This window comes from Agelaius phoeniceus, chromosome 5 (genome assembly GCF_051311805.1).
Source record: "Agelaius phoeniceus isolate bAgePho1 chromosome 5, bAgePho1.hap1, whole genome shotgun sequence".
Classification (NCBI taxonomy): Eukaryota; Metazoa; Chordata; class Aves; order Passeriformes; family Icteridae; genus Agelaius; species Agelaius phoeniceus.
Genome location: NC_135269.1, coordinates 238,168 through 255,282, shown reverse-complemented (window position 1 = coordinate 255,282; position 17,115 = coordinate 238,168). Strand labels below are relative to the sequence as shown.

The 17,115-nt window shown below is 45.6% G+C and overlaps 1 protein-coding gene across 1 annotated transcript in view; it reads left to right on the top strand.

Annotated features, from left to right (window-relative positions):
• ST8SIA1 (ST8 alpha-N-acetyl-neuraminide alpha-2,8-sialyltransferase 1) overlaps nt 1-17,115 on the top strand; it is a 94,686-nt gene that overhangs the window by 37,666 nt on the left and 39,905 nt on the right. Inside the window, exon 3 of the mRNA XM_054631814.2 lies at nt 16,543-16,652. Within this exon, the coding sequence (XP_054487789.2) occupies nt 16,543-16,652 (110 nt within the window). The remainder of the gene's footprint in view (nt 1-16,542; nt 16,653-17,115) is intronic.

The window sequence follows — 17,115 nt, the reverse complement described above, 5'->3', positions numbered from 1 at the left end:
TTTTCCTGTGCTCTGAAGTTTGATATGCCAGTTACCTCCATGCAATATTACCCTTGCTAACCATGTAAACTTGATTTTCACACTCATTTGGTTTGTAAGATGCATGTTAATAACTGTGTCCCTGCTATATTTTTTTCTTTCCCCTTCCTGTGAGCACTGCTGGCTCTCTGCTTTATGGAACAGTGCACTTGATTCCCTCTGCCAGCTCTGGTTGAGGGTGATATTTGCCCAGGGTAAGGTGACCTGAAAGGCCACTGGGCCTGGCAGGGACCTCGGTGTGGTGGCTGTGCCCACTCTGCACTGGTGGCTCTGAGGGGAGCTGCAGTGCAGGGCATCTGCTGGAGCAGCTCTGCCAAGCCATGGCAGGCACAGATGTTTACAGAAATGTGAGCTACCAAAAATGCTGCCCTTTTTATTCAGCAGGGATTCTTCTTTCATATCCCACTCTGGTTTTTTTTCCCCACTGATGAGCTATATTTGCATTCCTTCAGAGCATCTCCAGCTGCAGAAAAGCAGTTGGGCTGCAAGTTGCCCTGCTCCTAAGTAGTGTCACCAGCTTAATTGGGTTTTTGTCAGGCATTTGTCAGGGGCTAATGTTCTACATGACTCTGCTACCCTTACTTCTCCATGGAGATGACAGTATAAAAGACAGATCAAAATCAAGCCTGATTTGCCAAGACACCTCACAGAGAGGTCTTGATTACACAAGTTCTCAAAAGAGACACTTTGTCTTTAAGTGTGCAAGAGCAAAACTCTGGCCTGTCAGTTGGGACAGGATCTTTCAGTGCCTGGTATCTGACTGAGAGGGGAAAAAAATTGTAAAAAAGCAGTAAATACACCTTTTGTTGATAGCAACAGGGATTTTGGTAGTATAGAAGCAAGATGAACTAGCATGTATATTCTATTAAAAGTGTATTTGTGGTTAATTCTGTTATAGGTAAGAGGGTGAGAGGAAATCAGTATTTTTTCCAAAACACTCTCATTCCAGTGTACTTTTGTGCTGGCTTTTGTCATTGCTACCCTCAGTATTCCTTTGGATCATTGTCCCCTTCTCTAGTGGGGAATGATGACAGCTCCCAGGTCTGCTGCTTCAGTTCTTTATCCTTCTTTTCTCACCACACTTTTGTCTCTGCGTTCCCTCTTAGGTAGTCCCCTTGTCTCCCCACCTGCTGCTGCTGTTCTTTGGTGTTTATCTGTCTCTCTTTCCAGCTGCCTTTTACTCACGGTTCAGGGACCAGCTGACTCCCAGCAGTGCTTCCTGGGCTGCTGTCACCTGTGTGCAGTGCCTGCAGCTGAGCACACACCCCAGGGGCAGAGGCATTGCAGGGGGTGCAGGCAAGGAGCACAGATCCCATTTTGCTCCTGTTCCCCACACTGTAATGCTTCTGGCACCTCTGCTTTACCCTGCTGTGGGCACAGGAACCCTGCACAGAGACAGACAGCCTCCTTCCATGGGAGCACTGCTCCATTAGTCCAATAGCAGAGCCATCTGCACACCTGGAGTGAAATTCACAGGGTTCTAGAAAAGAACCCATTTTCATGGTCAGTTTCTGAACTGTAAAATCATTTGCTCGTCGTTGGTGTCAGGCAGGAGCTGCAGTTGCTTTGCTGCTGCCTGTTCTTTTGTTGTATAGATGGCTTTTTTCTCTCTGTAGTAACACTGTGAAATAATGTTCTCATGTTATTCTGATAGCTTTGTCATGGCTTTGAAGGTATAGGAACACAGATAAAACAAACATTGTCAGGAGAGGTAATATTTTTGATAAAAGCAAGGTGCTTTTATAAAAAATATATGCTTTTTATATGCTTGGTTCTTGCAGGGCACTCCTCTGCATATCCCATGAGACAGGTTTCACCTCTCTGCTGTGGTTGGGGTAGGTAGTGAGCAGTTACCTGAGGGATGAGCAGAATCTGAGTTTGCTTACTCTGCAGGTTCACTGGTGACACCAAGCTGGGAGGAGATCCCCAGCCCTTCAGAAGGACCCTGACAGGCTGGAGGGATGGACAGGGAACAATTGCCTGAAATTCAACAAAGGCAAATGCAGGTCCTGCACCTGGGGAGGAGCAGCCCCAGCACAGGCTGGGGATGGCCTGCTGGGAGCAGCTCTGCAGGGAAGGACCTGGGGGTCCTGGTGGGCCAAAGGCTGTCCAGGAGCTTGGAGGAGAAGACAGGCAATGGTGTCCTGGGGTGCATTGGAAGAGCAGGGGCAGCAGGTCAGGGAGTGATGCTGCCCCTCTGCTCAGTCCTGGTGAGGGTCACCTGCAGTGTCCAGCTCTGGGCTCCTCTGGACAGGAGCCATGGAGCTTCTGGGGAGCAGCAAAGATGATTTGGGGAGTGGAGCATGTCTCTGGTGGCGAGAGGCTGAGGGAGCTGGGGCTGCCCAGCCTGGGGAGGGGCCCTCAGCCTGTGTGTCCCTGTGTGCAGGGAGGGCAGAGCAGGGCCAGCAATGGGCAGGACCTGATGCCCAGGAATGTGAGAGCTTCTTCGCTGTGCAGTGATCAGGACTGTCCAGAGAGGCTGTGGAGATCCCAGAGCCATTGGGACAGCACCCTGTGCCCTGGGCTCTGGCTTACCCTGCCTGAGCAGGGAGGTGGGACCAGGTGACACTGCAGGGATTCTTATTCAGCCAGGCTGTGACTCTGTAACCTAGAGCAGAACCCCAGCTGGAACTAGGTTATAGGATGGGCATCATTTGTTTGCTTTGCCATAGCTGAAGGAAAAAGTGCACAGTTCTTTGGGGTTTTAAATGCCTGTATGAGGTTCTGGTATGTGCTGTATTTGCCTGATCTAAGCCACAGCTGCTTCTAGTCTTATCCAGTAAAATTCAGTGGTGAGAGGACCTCAGATGATGAGGAGGGTGCTGGAGTCACAGCCCTGGAGGTGTTCAAGAAACAGCTGGATGTGCCACTCAGTGCCCTGGGTTAGTTGACAAGCTGGTGATGGCTCAGAGGTTGCACTTGATGACCTTGGAGGTCTTTTCCATCCTAAAGTATTGTTATTATGTTTTCCTTTGCTCCCTCCATCTGTTTCTTTGTTTTCATCTTTTCTGACCACAGAAATACTCTGGTTCCATTTCTCAATCAGTATGTTGGGATGACATTTGTCTGTGGAGTTTTCAAGTCAATTTGATGTTATTTTAATGTTCTGCAGAGCAGAGTTTTGGAACCCTGGAAATTATTTTGTTAAATATCTCGTTAGCGGGTCAGGTGGGGTTCCTTTTTGAGATCTCCTTAAAACTTGAGTAAATATGGAAAACATAAGTTGTGCAGGATTCCTGACTTGGCAGCAATCCAAGTCACTTCATAGCCCTTTCCCCTGTAAATCTAGCAAGTTTCTCCTGGCAAATATGTTAACACCCTGTTGTGCTTTCAAAGAAGCTAAATGCAGTACACCTTGTAAAAATGTGAAAGATACGCATTTGGCTTTGATGAGTAGCCTTTCCACCAGAATTCATAGTCTTTCAAGAAGCATTTTCTCTGAAATGATGCTTTCAGAGTCTTCTTCCTTTCACTAACATAGGCCTAACTACCACTTAACTTGCAGTGAGTGCACTCCAAATTCCTGTCAGAAAGAGTAAATTTAAAAACCACAGGTTTTATTCCAAATTTGTCTTTTGATTGCCATGTCTTTGTTTTGCCTTCAGTGGATGTCTAGCTACTTATTCGAGGGATAAAAAAGCTGTCTCTGCAAAAATGATGAGCTGAGTGAAAATTATTTTTGTCTTTGCTGGTGTGTTAAGAGCAATTTATGCTGTACTTTAATATTCTTCCCACTCTTTTGGGACTTGCAGTAGTTTCATTTGGATGGAGGAGAGACACTTGGACTTGAGGGAAGGAACAGGAAACAAAGCAGATGCAATCAAGGCTGTGTTGCAGCCTGTGGGTTCTCTGGGGTTTGGAATTCTGTGCTTAGAGTGCCATGGAAAGGTTGCTGGGAGATCAGATCCCAGGCCAAACCCTGGAAAGCTGTGAACAGTCAAAACAGAAACTACTCATACCACACATCCAGATTGCAATCAGAGTCCTGAGAAATGCTAGCCCAAGTTATCCTCAATTTGCAATTCATACGTAGAATATCTCTAATTTAAAATTCACTGTAGAAATTACAGATTTTTATGGCGAAAATAATTTTAATTTCTATCCTCACAGCTGCTTGGGCTGTTAATTGAATGACTGAGCTTTACCCTTGTGCTTTAGGTTCTTTAAGGCACTGCTGTGGCTGTGAAAATGGATATAAATTACAACAGTGTTCAGAGAAAATGAGTTCATGCTTGTCCAATCAGCTGTGCAGGCAATTACCTCATCTGCTGGGTCAGCTCTTCTCATAAATTTGTTATAAAATCATGGCAGTATTTTTTTCATTCATGTTTGGAGTTTGTTGTTTTCTCTGTTTATTGCTTATTCCCAGATGTTATGGTGTCTAATTGCATTTTTGTTGCTGTGGCCTCTCTTTGTAGATCTCTGTGTGTGATACATAGGAAAATACTATTACATCATTCAGCATTTTGGAAGTAACTGAAAATATTCTATCTACCAAGGAATTCTCTGTGTAAAACTCTCCATGTTAGGGGTTGATATTTCTTCATATGAACACATGCTTCATGTTAAGAACTGCAGGGGGGTTTTATCTGACTATGGTGTGAGCTTTTGCCTTAGAGGTCTGTCCTTCAGAGCAACCTGTTCTGCCACAGGCAGCCAGACAAAAACCCCTTTCTTTTGTCTGCCTGCCTGTGTGCCTTCATCCTTGGAATAGGTTGTGTGTGGCAGCTGGGAGAAGGGAGAAACCTTGCGTGCTCCTATGCAATGCTCTTGGAAAGGGGATTTTTTCACCTTTTATACCAAACTGTGAGGAGCTGTTCCCTGGTCCGTGCCCTGGGGTGAGTGGCATTCAGTGTCTGAGGCTGGAGAGGGAAATTGCTGAGGGAATGTTTAATTTGCACCCCTGGCTGACTGACAGAGTGGAGCCCCTGTCTGAAACACGTGGGGTTTGTACTTGTTCTGTGGGGAGTCCTGGTGCTCAGGAATTACTGCAAGTTCACTGGAGCTCTTGCTGAGATTGCTTTGCTGTATTGAGTTTGGATGTCTGAATTTTAAGTAGGAGTGGGAGAAGTGATTTAAACAAAACAGTGTAGCCTGTGACCCACCACTTTGCCAAACGTGCTGTGAAAGACTTGCCCATTTTGAATTCTGATGTAGAATCATTGCTAATTTATCTTTAGCAAAGTGCTGTAAAACAACCTCCTCTTCACTGGAATATTTGGAGTGCAGAGTCTGCCAGTCAGTTGTGTCTACAAGTGTCCTCTTCAGGCTTAATGAAACCTTGAAAATTCTCACTGCTTAAGTGGAGGCTTTGCCACTAAACTATTTCATGAATGAAAAATGCAGGCCATTAATTTATTAATATACATACACTTTTCAGTTGAATCTGGATTTGATTTATGAAAGATTACAAGTTTCACAGGCCTCCAAGATTTTCATACAAAAGCTCAATGAAACCCAGTAGTTCTGGTAAGGTTTCTCTTTGGGATTTAACTGTGACATGAAACACCCAAATGTGCCATTGCTTTGCTGACAAAAAGGAGGAGCTGAATGAAAAAGAAGATAGGTAGGCTCTGGCAGTCCAAGAGTCACATTTGTTTGTGGTGAAAAGAGTACAGATCTATGTTGAAAGGCAGGAAAATGTAAGTAACACTATAAGGGGGATGCTGTTAAAAGGAATCTGTTTATTCTGCATATTCTAGAGTCACTGAAATCTTATTTACTGGGGAAAAAAAGGGCACAATATTGTTGCTAACTTGGTTGTTAGCAGTGGGGTGGTCTAATATCTGCTGTTTCCAGGTGTCATGAATGGCATTGTCAGAGGACCAAGACAAAAATGAAAGGTCTAGGTGGTCCACTTGTGTAGAATATTTACTAGTGATGCAAAACAGAAAGAGCCTAATCTGACTTGCTAGTTACAGGTCATATTATAAGAGATTCTATGCCTAGGGGAGAAACATTTTCCCGAAGTGTGACTTTTTTGGCTGGATGAAATTGAGAAAGAATATATTGTACAGCATTCAGAAAGTCATTTTGCAATCATTTTTGCCTGCCCATTAAAAGCTATCTAGACATGTGTGGAGAGCAGCAACACTTGAATATATCTCTTTAATTGACTTAGAGAACTCTAAAAAAATTATTAGAGATGCTGTGGGAAGATGAAACCAGAGGGAAGAGTTACATGTAGTGACAGGCCAGGAGGGAATGGCTTCCTACTAACAGAGAGTAGGTTTACACTGGATATTAGGAAGAAGGTCTTCACCCTGAGGGTGCTGAGGCCCTGGCAGAGGCTGCCCAGAGAAGCTGTGGATGCCCCATCCCTGGAAGAGTTCAAAGCCAGGTTGGATGGGGCTCTGAGAACCTGGGAGAGTGGAAGGTGTTGAAACAATGACCTTTTAAGGTCTCTTCCAGCCCAGGCCATTCTATGACTTTATACATCCCTTATCAAAAGCCACCAACCAACCTGTGGTGTTTTCCATGAGATCCATCATGTGAATAAAGAAAGCTAAAGGAAAATTCAGAAGCTTAATTTTAAGGAGTATCAAAGTCAAACAACTCAGTTTTCAAAGGGTGAAAGAGGATGACAATTCTTGTGTGACATATCTTGGTAACAGGATGAAACGTAAAGCAGCAGAGTGAGTATAAGAGGCAGAATGGAGTAACTTTCTCAGCCACAGAAATAAGTCTGGCCTAAGGATGTCTTTGGAAATGCTGCAGAGGAGCTGCAGCCGTGGTGTTTGAGTGTTACTGTTAAATGTTAGCAGGTACTGAGAGTGGGTTCAGCATGAGCCTAATTAACAGCCTCCCATCCCTGCTGGGGATCAGGTACTCCTGCTGGTACACTCCAAGCTGTTTGCTCCTTTACCCCATCCTCTTCCAGCTCACAAGGCTCAAATGTTTGCAGATAGGAAGCTGTCCCTCCTCAGCCTGGCCATTAAACTGGGGCTGAAGCAGGCCCCAAAAACAAAGTGGAGGGAAAGGCTCTAGGCTTAGGTAGCTTGCTCTTGGGTAGTGCTTATTACTCAGGGAGTATTCAGTCCATTCCCGTGGTGTTAACAGCTTCCTGCTGCTCTGGATGCTTATTAAATTGCCCTGGATTTGCAGCAGGTTTGGGAATTGCTTTAAGTGAAAAACTGGTTTTAGCTTGATAGGAAGCTCAAAACCTACTTGCTGGGTCTGACAATACCTTAAAAATAACAAAATAATATGGTGTCCTATCAGCTACTGTGATTTCACAGAACCATAGAATCATTAAGGTTGGAAAAGACTTCCAAAGTCATCAAGTCCAACCTTTGACCAATCACCCCCTTGTCAGTTAAAGCTTAGCACTGAGTCATTCCGTAACACCTCCAGGGATGGTGACTCCACCACCTCCCTGGGCAGTCCATGCCAATGCTTAGCCACCTTTCTCTGGAGAAATTCCATCTGGAACTTCATTTCCATGGCTGTTTGTTCAGCTGGCAGGAGGGAGTTGCACTTTATTGAAGCTGTTTGTTGTGTTCTCCAGGTTACAGCCTGGAGCAGAGGGTTTGTTTCAGGCCCTTTGTTCAGGGATGCGGCCCCGCCTGGCTGAGGGCTCTTTGCTGAGGGACGCAGTCACCCCGGCTGAGGGCGGGCCGGGCCCGGCGGATCCCGGCGCTGTCCAGGGTCAGGGCGGGCCGGGCCCGCAGGATCCCAACGCTGTCCAGGGTCCTGCACACACGGGGAGACCCGGCTGTGGCAGGAGGTGCCCCGAGTTCTCTGAATTCTCTGATGCTGAAAGCAAGGGAAACACCGAGTCAGTGAGGAAAGCCCTTTGTCTGAGGTCAGATTTCAGACCCTATGTGCAATTGTGCTGTCTTGGTTTGGGTTGGGCCCCTCAGGCCTGGCCTCTCTGTTTGGCGCACTCTCAGTAGGGGAGTGAGTCCCCAAGTACTTCCACAGAATCACAGGGCCGTTTAGCTTGGACAAGGCCTCCAGGAGCCTTGATTCCAATCTTTGAATGATTTCCACCTTGTCCACTAGACCTGAGTACTGAGGTGTTTCCTGAGCACTCCCCAGGATGGTGATTGCCCCACCTGCCTGGGCAGCCCATTCCATGGAGAATTCCATGAATTTCTCCAGTCCTTCAGTGGAGAAATTCATCCTGACTCCAACCTGAAGCCTCCCTGGCACAGCTTGAGGCCATCTCCTCTTGTGCTGTAGCTCCTCACCTGGGAGCAGAGCCTGACCCCCACCTGGCTGCATCCTGCTTGCTGGTGCTTGTGGAGAGTGAGAAGGTTCCCCCTGAGCCTCCTTTTCTCCACGCTAAGCACCCCCAGCTCCCTCAGCTGCTCCCCACAGGCCTTGTGCTCCAGACCCTTCCCCAGCTCCATTGCTCTTCTCTGGACAAGGCTTCATGTAAGCTTGCAAAAAAATCACACTTTCTGATTATTTTTTAGGGAAGCAATATCCTTAATCCTTCCCCACTTAATCTTATGCTGCTAAGTGCTTTATTATTGATGTAAAAGTGACTGCTGTTCATTCAAATCAGTCATGATAAGCTATTCATTAATTATTCTCATGCCTTTTATGTGATAATACATTTTAAGGAGTTCTGTTTTCATTACCAGAAAGATAAATAGCTAATGGAAACTTCATTGGTTCTGTAATTTCAGTAGTTATTCTCCTTTACCTCCTTGGCCTTCTAAACTTGTTTTCATAACCTTTAGACATGACATTACATGGTACTGCGCTTCCCTCTAATTGCTTCCTTATTTGGTAAACACAGCTTTTTAAGCACGTTGGTAGGCACTCATTATGTGTGAATCCTTTGATGCTGCTGACCTTCTTTCTGGCTTTCCAGCAAGGGCTTTTAACCTTGGCTCTACTTCTCTGCAGAAAGACTGGCTTGAAGAAAGAGTTGTAAATGCAGACCTGCACCACTGCCTGATGTGCAGTCCTTGAAGGTCTCTGTGTTGTTCTCTTGTGTGCTGCTCTTTGCTTTTCAGGCCTTTGTGTCAGCTTTTCGTGTCTGGCCACTTAGATCATCCGGATCATGTGCTTCTGCATGAGGGCTAGAATAAAGGTGTAAGATGCAGGCTGATACATTGTTAAATAACCTCCATATCTGTTGTAAAATTTGGAGTTTTCAAGGTCTGAAATTTGTCTTAAAAGTTAGGTTTTGCCTCCTTATCAATAAGGTAAGTGAAACTTTCTTAAGAGGCTTAAGTTTTCTCATTAATAGAGGAGAAAAAAATGGAAGTGTGCAAGTATTAACATCAGCAGTCTTTCCATGCTGCTGAGAATCTCTGTGTTTAAACTCTGCTTGAATGTCCTGGACAGCTCCATCCTTGCTACTTGTCTTTTTAACCAGTGAATCTCAAAAGATGTCAGTGATTCATCTGAACTGTTCAGAGGTAACAGAAAGGCAAGGGTCACTTGTTGATGAGAGGATCTTTTCCTTGTAGAGGTTCATTGTCTGAGTTTCTGTCAAAATGGAAGTGTGTTGCTACTTTGATACCTCCCATGATATCTAAATCCATATTTTGATGCCTCTGGAAGTTGACTAATTACCTTTGCTGTATCTGCATATTCATATCAGTGGGATCAGGAATTCAGAGATGGATTTCTGTAAGTGTTATTGTCCTTTCTGCAATTAGGATTGGAAATTTTTTATGAGCTGAAACTAGCTTTATTTATTGCAGATACTGTGTCTTGCTGATAAGATTTTGAGGAACATGAGATTGTTGACAAACCCTTAGTAAAACTGGGAAAAGTAAACAGTGCTCCTTCCTGAGCAATAGTTGGTCTTGCAAAATCTGCAGGTATCTTCCTTGCTGGCTGTGTGCTGTCCCACTCTGCCACAGGAGAACAGTTCATTGTTCTTTACTCATTCCTACACCAGACATAAGTAAGCAGATACCCTGCAATTTCCCTGTTCCCTTCTGGTTTCTGCTTGCTGCTCAAACTGTGCACCTTGAAATCACTGGGGGAGAATGTGCAGGCAAGAGTTGGAGGACTTTGTCATTTGGCAGTCACATTATTTGATTTTATCTTCGTTTCTCTGCCTGGAATGTAACAGTTATTTACTTTAACAAAGGCTTTTGTGCATGAGAGTTAGTGTGTGCCTGCAGAGAGAAGCTTCCTCAGCCAGGATATTGTGCACTGGGAGGCAGGAGATTAACTGCCTTGAAGTTTATACTGCATTTTCCCAGACCTGCAGGAAAACTCATTAAACCATCATAAGATAACTACTTGTGTTGTTTAGTAGATGTACATGACATTACAAAAGTAGTTTTCCCAGAAGGGGTGATTTGTGTTCATTCTGGTTTCCATGCAACACACAGCCACAACTTGAAAAGGTTTGGGTGCATTTTTTTGGCTTAGGCTTAGAGCACTTTGTTCATGCAGCCCTGGTGTTTACGGGTTGCTACACAGCTTTTTATCCCCTGCTCAGACTTGGAGCAGATTCAGCAGCAGGGGAGAAAGAGCTGGAATGGCTGCTGTGCCTTTGTGCCACCTGGTGCCAGTGCCAACCTGGGCAGTGCCTGCATCAATCCAAGGAGGCACCCAAGGGTAAGGGAAGCCAGCAGAGGCAGCTGTTTATGGCTTCTGGTCATGCTGTTCCTCGAGGAGTTTGTATGCTGTTTTTGCTTTTTCTGCCATTTACATGGGGCTGGGTGACTCCACAGAACATTTAAATGCAGCTATTTAGGAGGCAACATGAGTTCTTCTTGAGGCTTCCCAATTGTGGAAATGTTGGAAACTGTAACATCTCCTGGAATAAGAGAAACCCTCCCCACCCCCACAGTATCACCAAATGATAATTTCTTTTTATAATTTTTAATTAAATTTTGGGGTCCTAATGCATTGCAGGTTGTAAGGTTTGGATCCAGAAATCTTGCAGATCTTTGGAATTTCTCACCTATTTATTATTTTTGCCTTGTCAGGGAGGATACCCTTGGCATTGCCAGAGCATTCATTATTTAAAATGCTGTCTATGATATGCAGTCAGTAGTCTGTTCCCATCTACAGACGTGCTTTTTTTGGCATATTTTTTCCATAATCCCCACACTGTGCTGTCCTGGCTGTATGGAGGCTGACTCTATTGAATTAAATGTCACATCAGCAATGTGAAACGTTCTTTTAATTCCAAGCAAGTGCTCCCTTGCAGTGACATCATGCTGGGTAGAAAGCTGTTAAAGATCACACCATTTTGAAGTTCCTACTTAAAGTGCAGCTGGAACTCCAAGTGCCTGCCAGCTTAGTCACTGCTGCTCCGTGCTTTCTGTGAATAATGTTGCAAAGTGTTCTCTCTGTCTTTAGCGTGTGGCTGCTCTCAGTTCATGGATCCCTTGGAGTAGCAGAGCCTTTCCTGCAGCAGCATGGCACTGCATTTAGCCTTCCTAGTGCTCCCTGTGTAGATAGCTCCTGAGCTTCTAACCTTGTGAAGAACAGTGCTGCCTAAAGCAGATGTTTGTGGAGAGCACAAAGCTTGCAGAAGCTTGAATGTGGATCCCACCTGAGGGCTGAATAAAGACACTGCTGTCGTGGCTGAGACATGGGCACCTGCAGAGGAGCTTGTCCCACCTGGGCAGCTCCTCCTTGGTGCAAACACCGAGCTTCAGGTTTCAGCACGTACCAGCTGGCAGTGCCAAAATCAGCTGGAGAAGGTAGCTGGAGGTCCATGTGGGATCTCTATCTTCTTTCATGGTCACTGCCACCATTTCTTCTTGTAATAATCACATTTTAGTCAGAGTCCCACCTGTTCCAGTGAGGGAGAGTAGGTGTAGCCTAGATATGTGGAATTTGGGATTTATTCCTGTGAGGGCGGTGAGGCAGGCTGCCCAGGGGAGTTGTGAGTGCCCTGTCCCTGGAAGTGTTTAAGGCCAGGGAGGCTTGGATGGGGCTCTGGACAGCCTGGTCTGCTGGAAGGTGTTCCTGCCCAGAGGAGCTGGAGCACGGTGATCTCAGAGGTCCCTCCAGGCCAAACCAGCCTGTGATTGATGCTGTGCCCGTTCCCTTGCTGTCCCTGGGTCACTCCCTGCTCTGGGCTCCTGCACCTGGCTGGAGGGGAGGAAACGGGAGAGCCAGAGCCCCCGTTTCCCTGCTGGGACACACCTTCCCTGGCACTGACGTGTTCTGTGCCCGAGCTGCCGTGTCCCACAGCTCTGTGGGTGGCATCACCAGCCCAAACGTGACCTGCAGACAATGGAGAAGGAGCCACTGCCACCCTGCAGCTCCTGGCAGCTGCAGAGGCACTGGCACTCTCAGGGTTCAGCTGGCTCCTTAGGGAATTCCCTACAGCCTCACCCTCCTCATCATGGTGCTGCCTGCTCCAAAGGGACAGCAAAATCACAGCATCTTTCCAGTTCAAAAGGCTTATTTAAAAGATAAATTATTCTCATTTATGTCCTCAGCGTTTTCAATGATTTTTGTATCTTCAGCATTAAAGCAGAGGCTGATACTGTAGTTTTTCCTGTTTTTCCAGTAAGAACCTGGTTTCTGATTAAAGTCTTTGGCAGTGAGTGGGCAAAAAATTAGTGCATTGACAACCTAACAATGAAATCCAAGTGATTTAGAGTAGCATTATCTAAAATTATTTTTTGTTAGTATGTGTAATGTTCTTTTAACTGATGACAATGATTTATTTCTGCTTAGATGGATGATGAAACTAATCAGTGCATTGCTTGAGAGATGCTTTGTTAAATTACTCCCATATTCAATTGGGAGTCTTTAATCCATTACTCTTTGTGCTTATTTGTCATTGAATTTGCAGGGGTATGTGCAGGTTCTTCTTTTGTGTACGTGAGTATGAACTAGAATGCCTTCACTGATTGCCAGTAGAGTTTCATTGTTTAAAAAGGGGAAAATGAGACATGGGGCCTTCCTGGCTCTGGTTTTGTTGGTAGACACCTTTTTAAAAAATTCCTCGTGCAATTCATTTAATAAAGTGCTCGACTTATGTTCACAAGGGAACTCCTCCTGCTTGTTTCCAATATGCAAGGGGTTACTATTTAAAAGTATTTGTAAATTCTATGGTAATTATTGTTCAATAATGGGGATAAGTTGATGGGTTTCTGGTGCATTTTTTCTATCATACTAAATAAACTGAGGCTGTTTTTTTCCAGTCCACCCACTAGACTGTGGCCATTCATAAAAATTTTATGAATGAAGCAAAGAACATGTGTTGACAATGAAAATAACAGTTTCAGGAAGCTAATATTAGTGGAGATGCTTTTGTTACAACTCTGCTGCCTAAAGCCTGCATTTGTTAGGCTGGCTTAGAATTTTGAGGAGGAAAACAGCTGAGGTTTTTGTGATCATTTAGCATAAATGGCAGCTGCATCCCTTTATTGTGAGAATTTACACACTGCCACCTATGAACTGATAATTTGCCTAGCAAAGTGTTGTGATGTGGAAGGTAAAGAGGGAAAGCATTGGAAGGTTTTGTGGAGAGAGGAAAAAAAGCCATATATTTTATAGTTGCTTATGGGCAGCACTTAAGTCTAGGACTTGTATCAGTTTTGTGTGAGCAGAGAGTTTTGTGTTTGTTTGGCTAAAGGGCTCCTGGAATGTCTCTGCAGTCTCAGCAATAACACAGATCTGTGAGCTGAATGTCTGAAGCAAAGACAGATGCCAAATGCAGGCTTCTCCCTGGTCATCCTAAGGAATTGCTGTTCTCTGAGCCCAGAGCACCTGAAATGACACCAGGGGCAGAGGCAGCTGAGCCTTTGGGCTTTGCACCCCTGCATGCTGGTAATGGCACTGGAGCCGTGCCTTTGCTTAATGCCTGGAGCAAGATTAAAGGGTGGGCTTGTGGAAAAGAGGCCGCTGATCATTTTAAAGGGGGGTGTGGGGGCTCCAATGTCTGTGCCATGTCCCAGATCTTCAGCTCTGTGCTGGGGGAGGCACAGGTGTCTGTGGGCATGGTGGCTTTCACCAGAGCTGTGTCCAGCCTGCTTTTCCTCCCTGTGCATACAGCAAGTGGATCTTCACAGGTTAGGCAGAGGGACACCCACCATGAGGATACAATCTGCCCTTTGTGCTTTCCTTTGGCTCCTTCACATCACCCTGTCAGCCCTGAGCTGCTTCTTTTGCCTCAGACTTGCTGAAGTGATACCTAGTCCAAGATGTGATCCAAACTTGGGAATTATTTTGTTGTTAATCAGTAGCTATACCTTCGGCAGGTGTGATTGAGTAGTTGCATTGTGAAACTTGTGGGAATTTATAGGCTTGGCCAATCCTTTGTTTTAAGGGAAAGGGAGTGCTGTTCTGAAATGAATAGGCTGCTTGGACAAGAGCCACTAGGAGTGAAGTCAACTGGACTAAGCAGCAGTAAATGAGGGGAAGAAGAATTAGAATGATAAGCAAGAGATATAGATAGTAAATTAGGGTTTGGTTAATGAAAAATGAGTGTAATCTGGAACCAATGTGTGTCGATGCCGTTGTTTGTTAAAATATAGAAATTGTGCCTATTTACACAAAGTTTGGGTTCCCACCAAGCTCCCTACTTTGCACAAACTAAAATAAAAAATAGAACTACCTCACCTTGGTGTGGGAATTTTCTGTACACACCAGGTAGCAAAGCTGTGCTCAGGATAAAAAAAAGAGGACAAGAGTTTCAAAACTTCATCAGCTTCTGGAAACCAAAGTGTGTATGCAAATGAGAACTGGTATTATCATCCCTGAGCAGAACAGGAACTAAGCCTCCCTTGAAGGACAGCAAGTCACCTCAAGCACTATTAAAGGCTGTTAGCAACTCACCGAATTTGGAAGCATTTAACAACTGCTAAATGTCTGTTTGGGGGTCTAAAGGCACAGAATTTTTGTGCCAGCGCCCACTACCCTTAAAAGCAAGAGTTAATGTCTGCTGCCTTTGTGGTTTGGCACAGCCTTTGTGTAACCAGCTGTCTTGAAGGGAGCTTTGATGTATCCTTAGGAAAGGTACTGTTATTTATAGCACACATCTAGTCTGCATTTCCTCTGCTTCCCACCCCCGTGCCTTTACAGAGAATGTGAGCTCTCATTTGATCAGGGTCATCTCAGAGATGAGATGTCTTTGAATCTCAAGATATGCTTCAGTAACTGTTAAGTTAAAAAATCTTCTTGAGAAGGCAGATGCAGGATAAGAAAGCAGCTGCATATCCAGTATTTCTGTGCTGTGCTATCATGACTGGCTCTCAGGACACTAAAATTCTGCTTAAGCATATCTTAAGCCAGAGTTAGTTTTTTCAGTAAAAAGCAAGTTGTTACTTTATGCAAGCTGAACAGAGTCTAGTTTGCAGAGAAAGGTAGATGAAGCAAGTAAATCTAGGAAGAAGAGAGATAAGGCAGCAGGAATAAGTTGTAACCAATGCAGAGTGTGTGCTGTAATCCTGGCCCTGCTTTCTGGACCGTGTTTGCTCTGTGTGTCAGTGCCTGGTGAAGCTGTGAGCACTGGCAGATGCTGCTCTGTCCATGCCAGTGAGGCCACCCAGAGACAGCTGCTCTGTGCTACTGCAGCCTCGCTCTCTGAGGCCTGTGCACGAACTCCTGTCCCTGCTGCACAGTCAGGCTTTGGCAGGTCTGATAAATAAAAACCCCTGCACAATTGTTTTTGCTTGAGGAGAAGATTAACTCTTGTATTGTCGACAAATCACAATCTGTAACTAAATCACACTGCTTTAAATTCACCTGTCTCTTCACCACCTTTTTTTATGTGCTGGGCTGCTCTGAATGCTGTGTGCTGCTTACATGGCTGCCCCAAGCTCACAGGAGGCTTCTGGCAGACAGGAACATGTCCCATCCATAGTCTGAGATCCTCTGGAAGGAGGACGATGCACATCTAATATCTTACTGTGTTTGGTGCACGGGATCCCATGACCATTTGACTTTGCACTGTCATGCCCTGTTCAGCAGCTACAAGAGCTCCTCAGCTAAAATGGTCCCATTCTAATTTTAATTTATGCTGATACTAATTTGTAATGTGTCTGGGCAACTGGCTGTTTGAGAAGCTGCTGTCAAGCTCCAAATATCTTTGCCTAAGGCTCTGGATTGACCTGTCCCAGCAACACAGCCATGGAGAGAGCCAGGGTGACTCCAGATTCCCAGTACACTTCTGTTATCACAGCATTCCCTGTTCCTTCCTTCCTTTCTTCCTCAGAGGTGTCTTTTGTGTATCAGCTCAGGAGGATCACTCTCATGGGTTGTTTGTTGTGTTTTCCTGGTTGTCTTGTTTCCCCTGTGTCCTTGCAGCTTGCCTGGAAGGTTTGTGAGCTGCCTGATTTTGGCCAGCTCTGCCTCAGGACCAGGCAGTTTTGGTTTTGCAGAAAATCATCTTCTGTATCAGGTTTGTTGCATCCTGGCTTGGGGAGTGGGGACCAGACTGGTTCTACGTGTACTTACCAGCTCATTTCTGTGCTTTTTTTTTCTTTCTTCACTCCTAATTCTCCCTTTTTCCTTCTGTCACGTGTAGCCCTAACACCTCCCTGAGCTCTCAGGTGTGGCTGCTACAAAGATGTTTTTCTCCTGTGTAAAACTGGTCCTGTTTTGTGTTGCTAGGCTACTCCCTTCCAGCTGCCACTGAAGAAGTGCTCCGTGGTGGGCAACGGCGGGATCCTGAAGAAGAGCGGCTGCGGCAAACAAATAGATCAAGCAGATTTTGTCATGCGGTAAGACAGACACCTCCATGGCACGTTATCCCCCCTTCCACTGCTCAGCCTCAGCCTTGCCAGAGCTGCGCCCTTGGCACTAACCCCTGGTCACTTGCCTTGGTGCCCTGCCTTTGCAGGATGCTTCACACAAGCAATTCGGGTCAAAGTGTGAGGAGAGGCAAAAAAGGAGTTTGGGCTTGGTTCTGCAGGGGGATGTGGGGTGAGGGGACAGGTGCTGCTCACTGACGTTGTGAGGGCTTGTGCAGGGTCCCAGGGAGGTGCTGAGGAGCTGCTCTGCTCATCATTTATGCACTGGTGGCCAGGCTGCTTCATCCTGCTCTGTGCTCTGAAACTAAATGCCATCTGTGCAACCCAGGGAACTCAGAATGAGTAGGGGCTGGTTTAGGGGGCAGGGCTGGAGCTGCTGCAAGCCAAAATCTTCCTTTGTTTTCCTTCCCTCAAGACTGAACTGTGGCTGTCT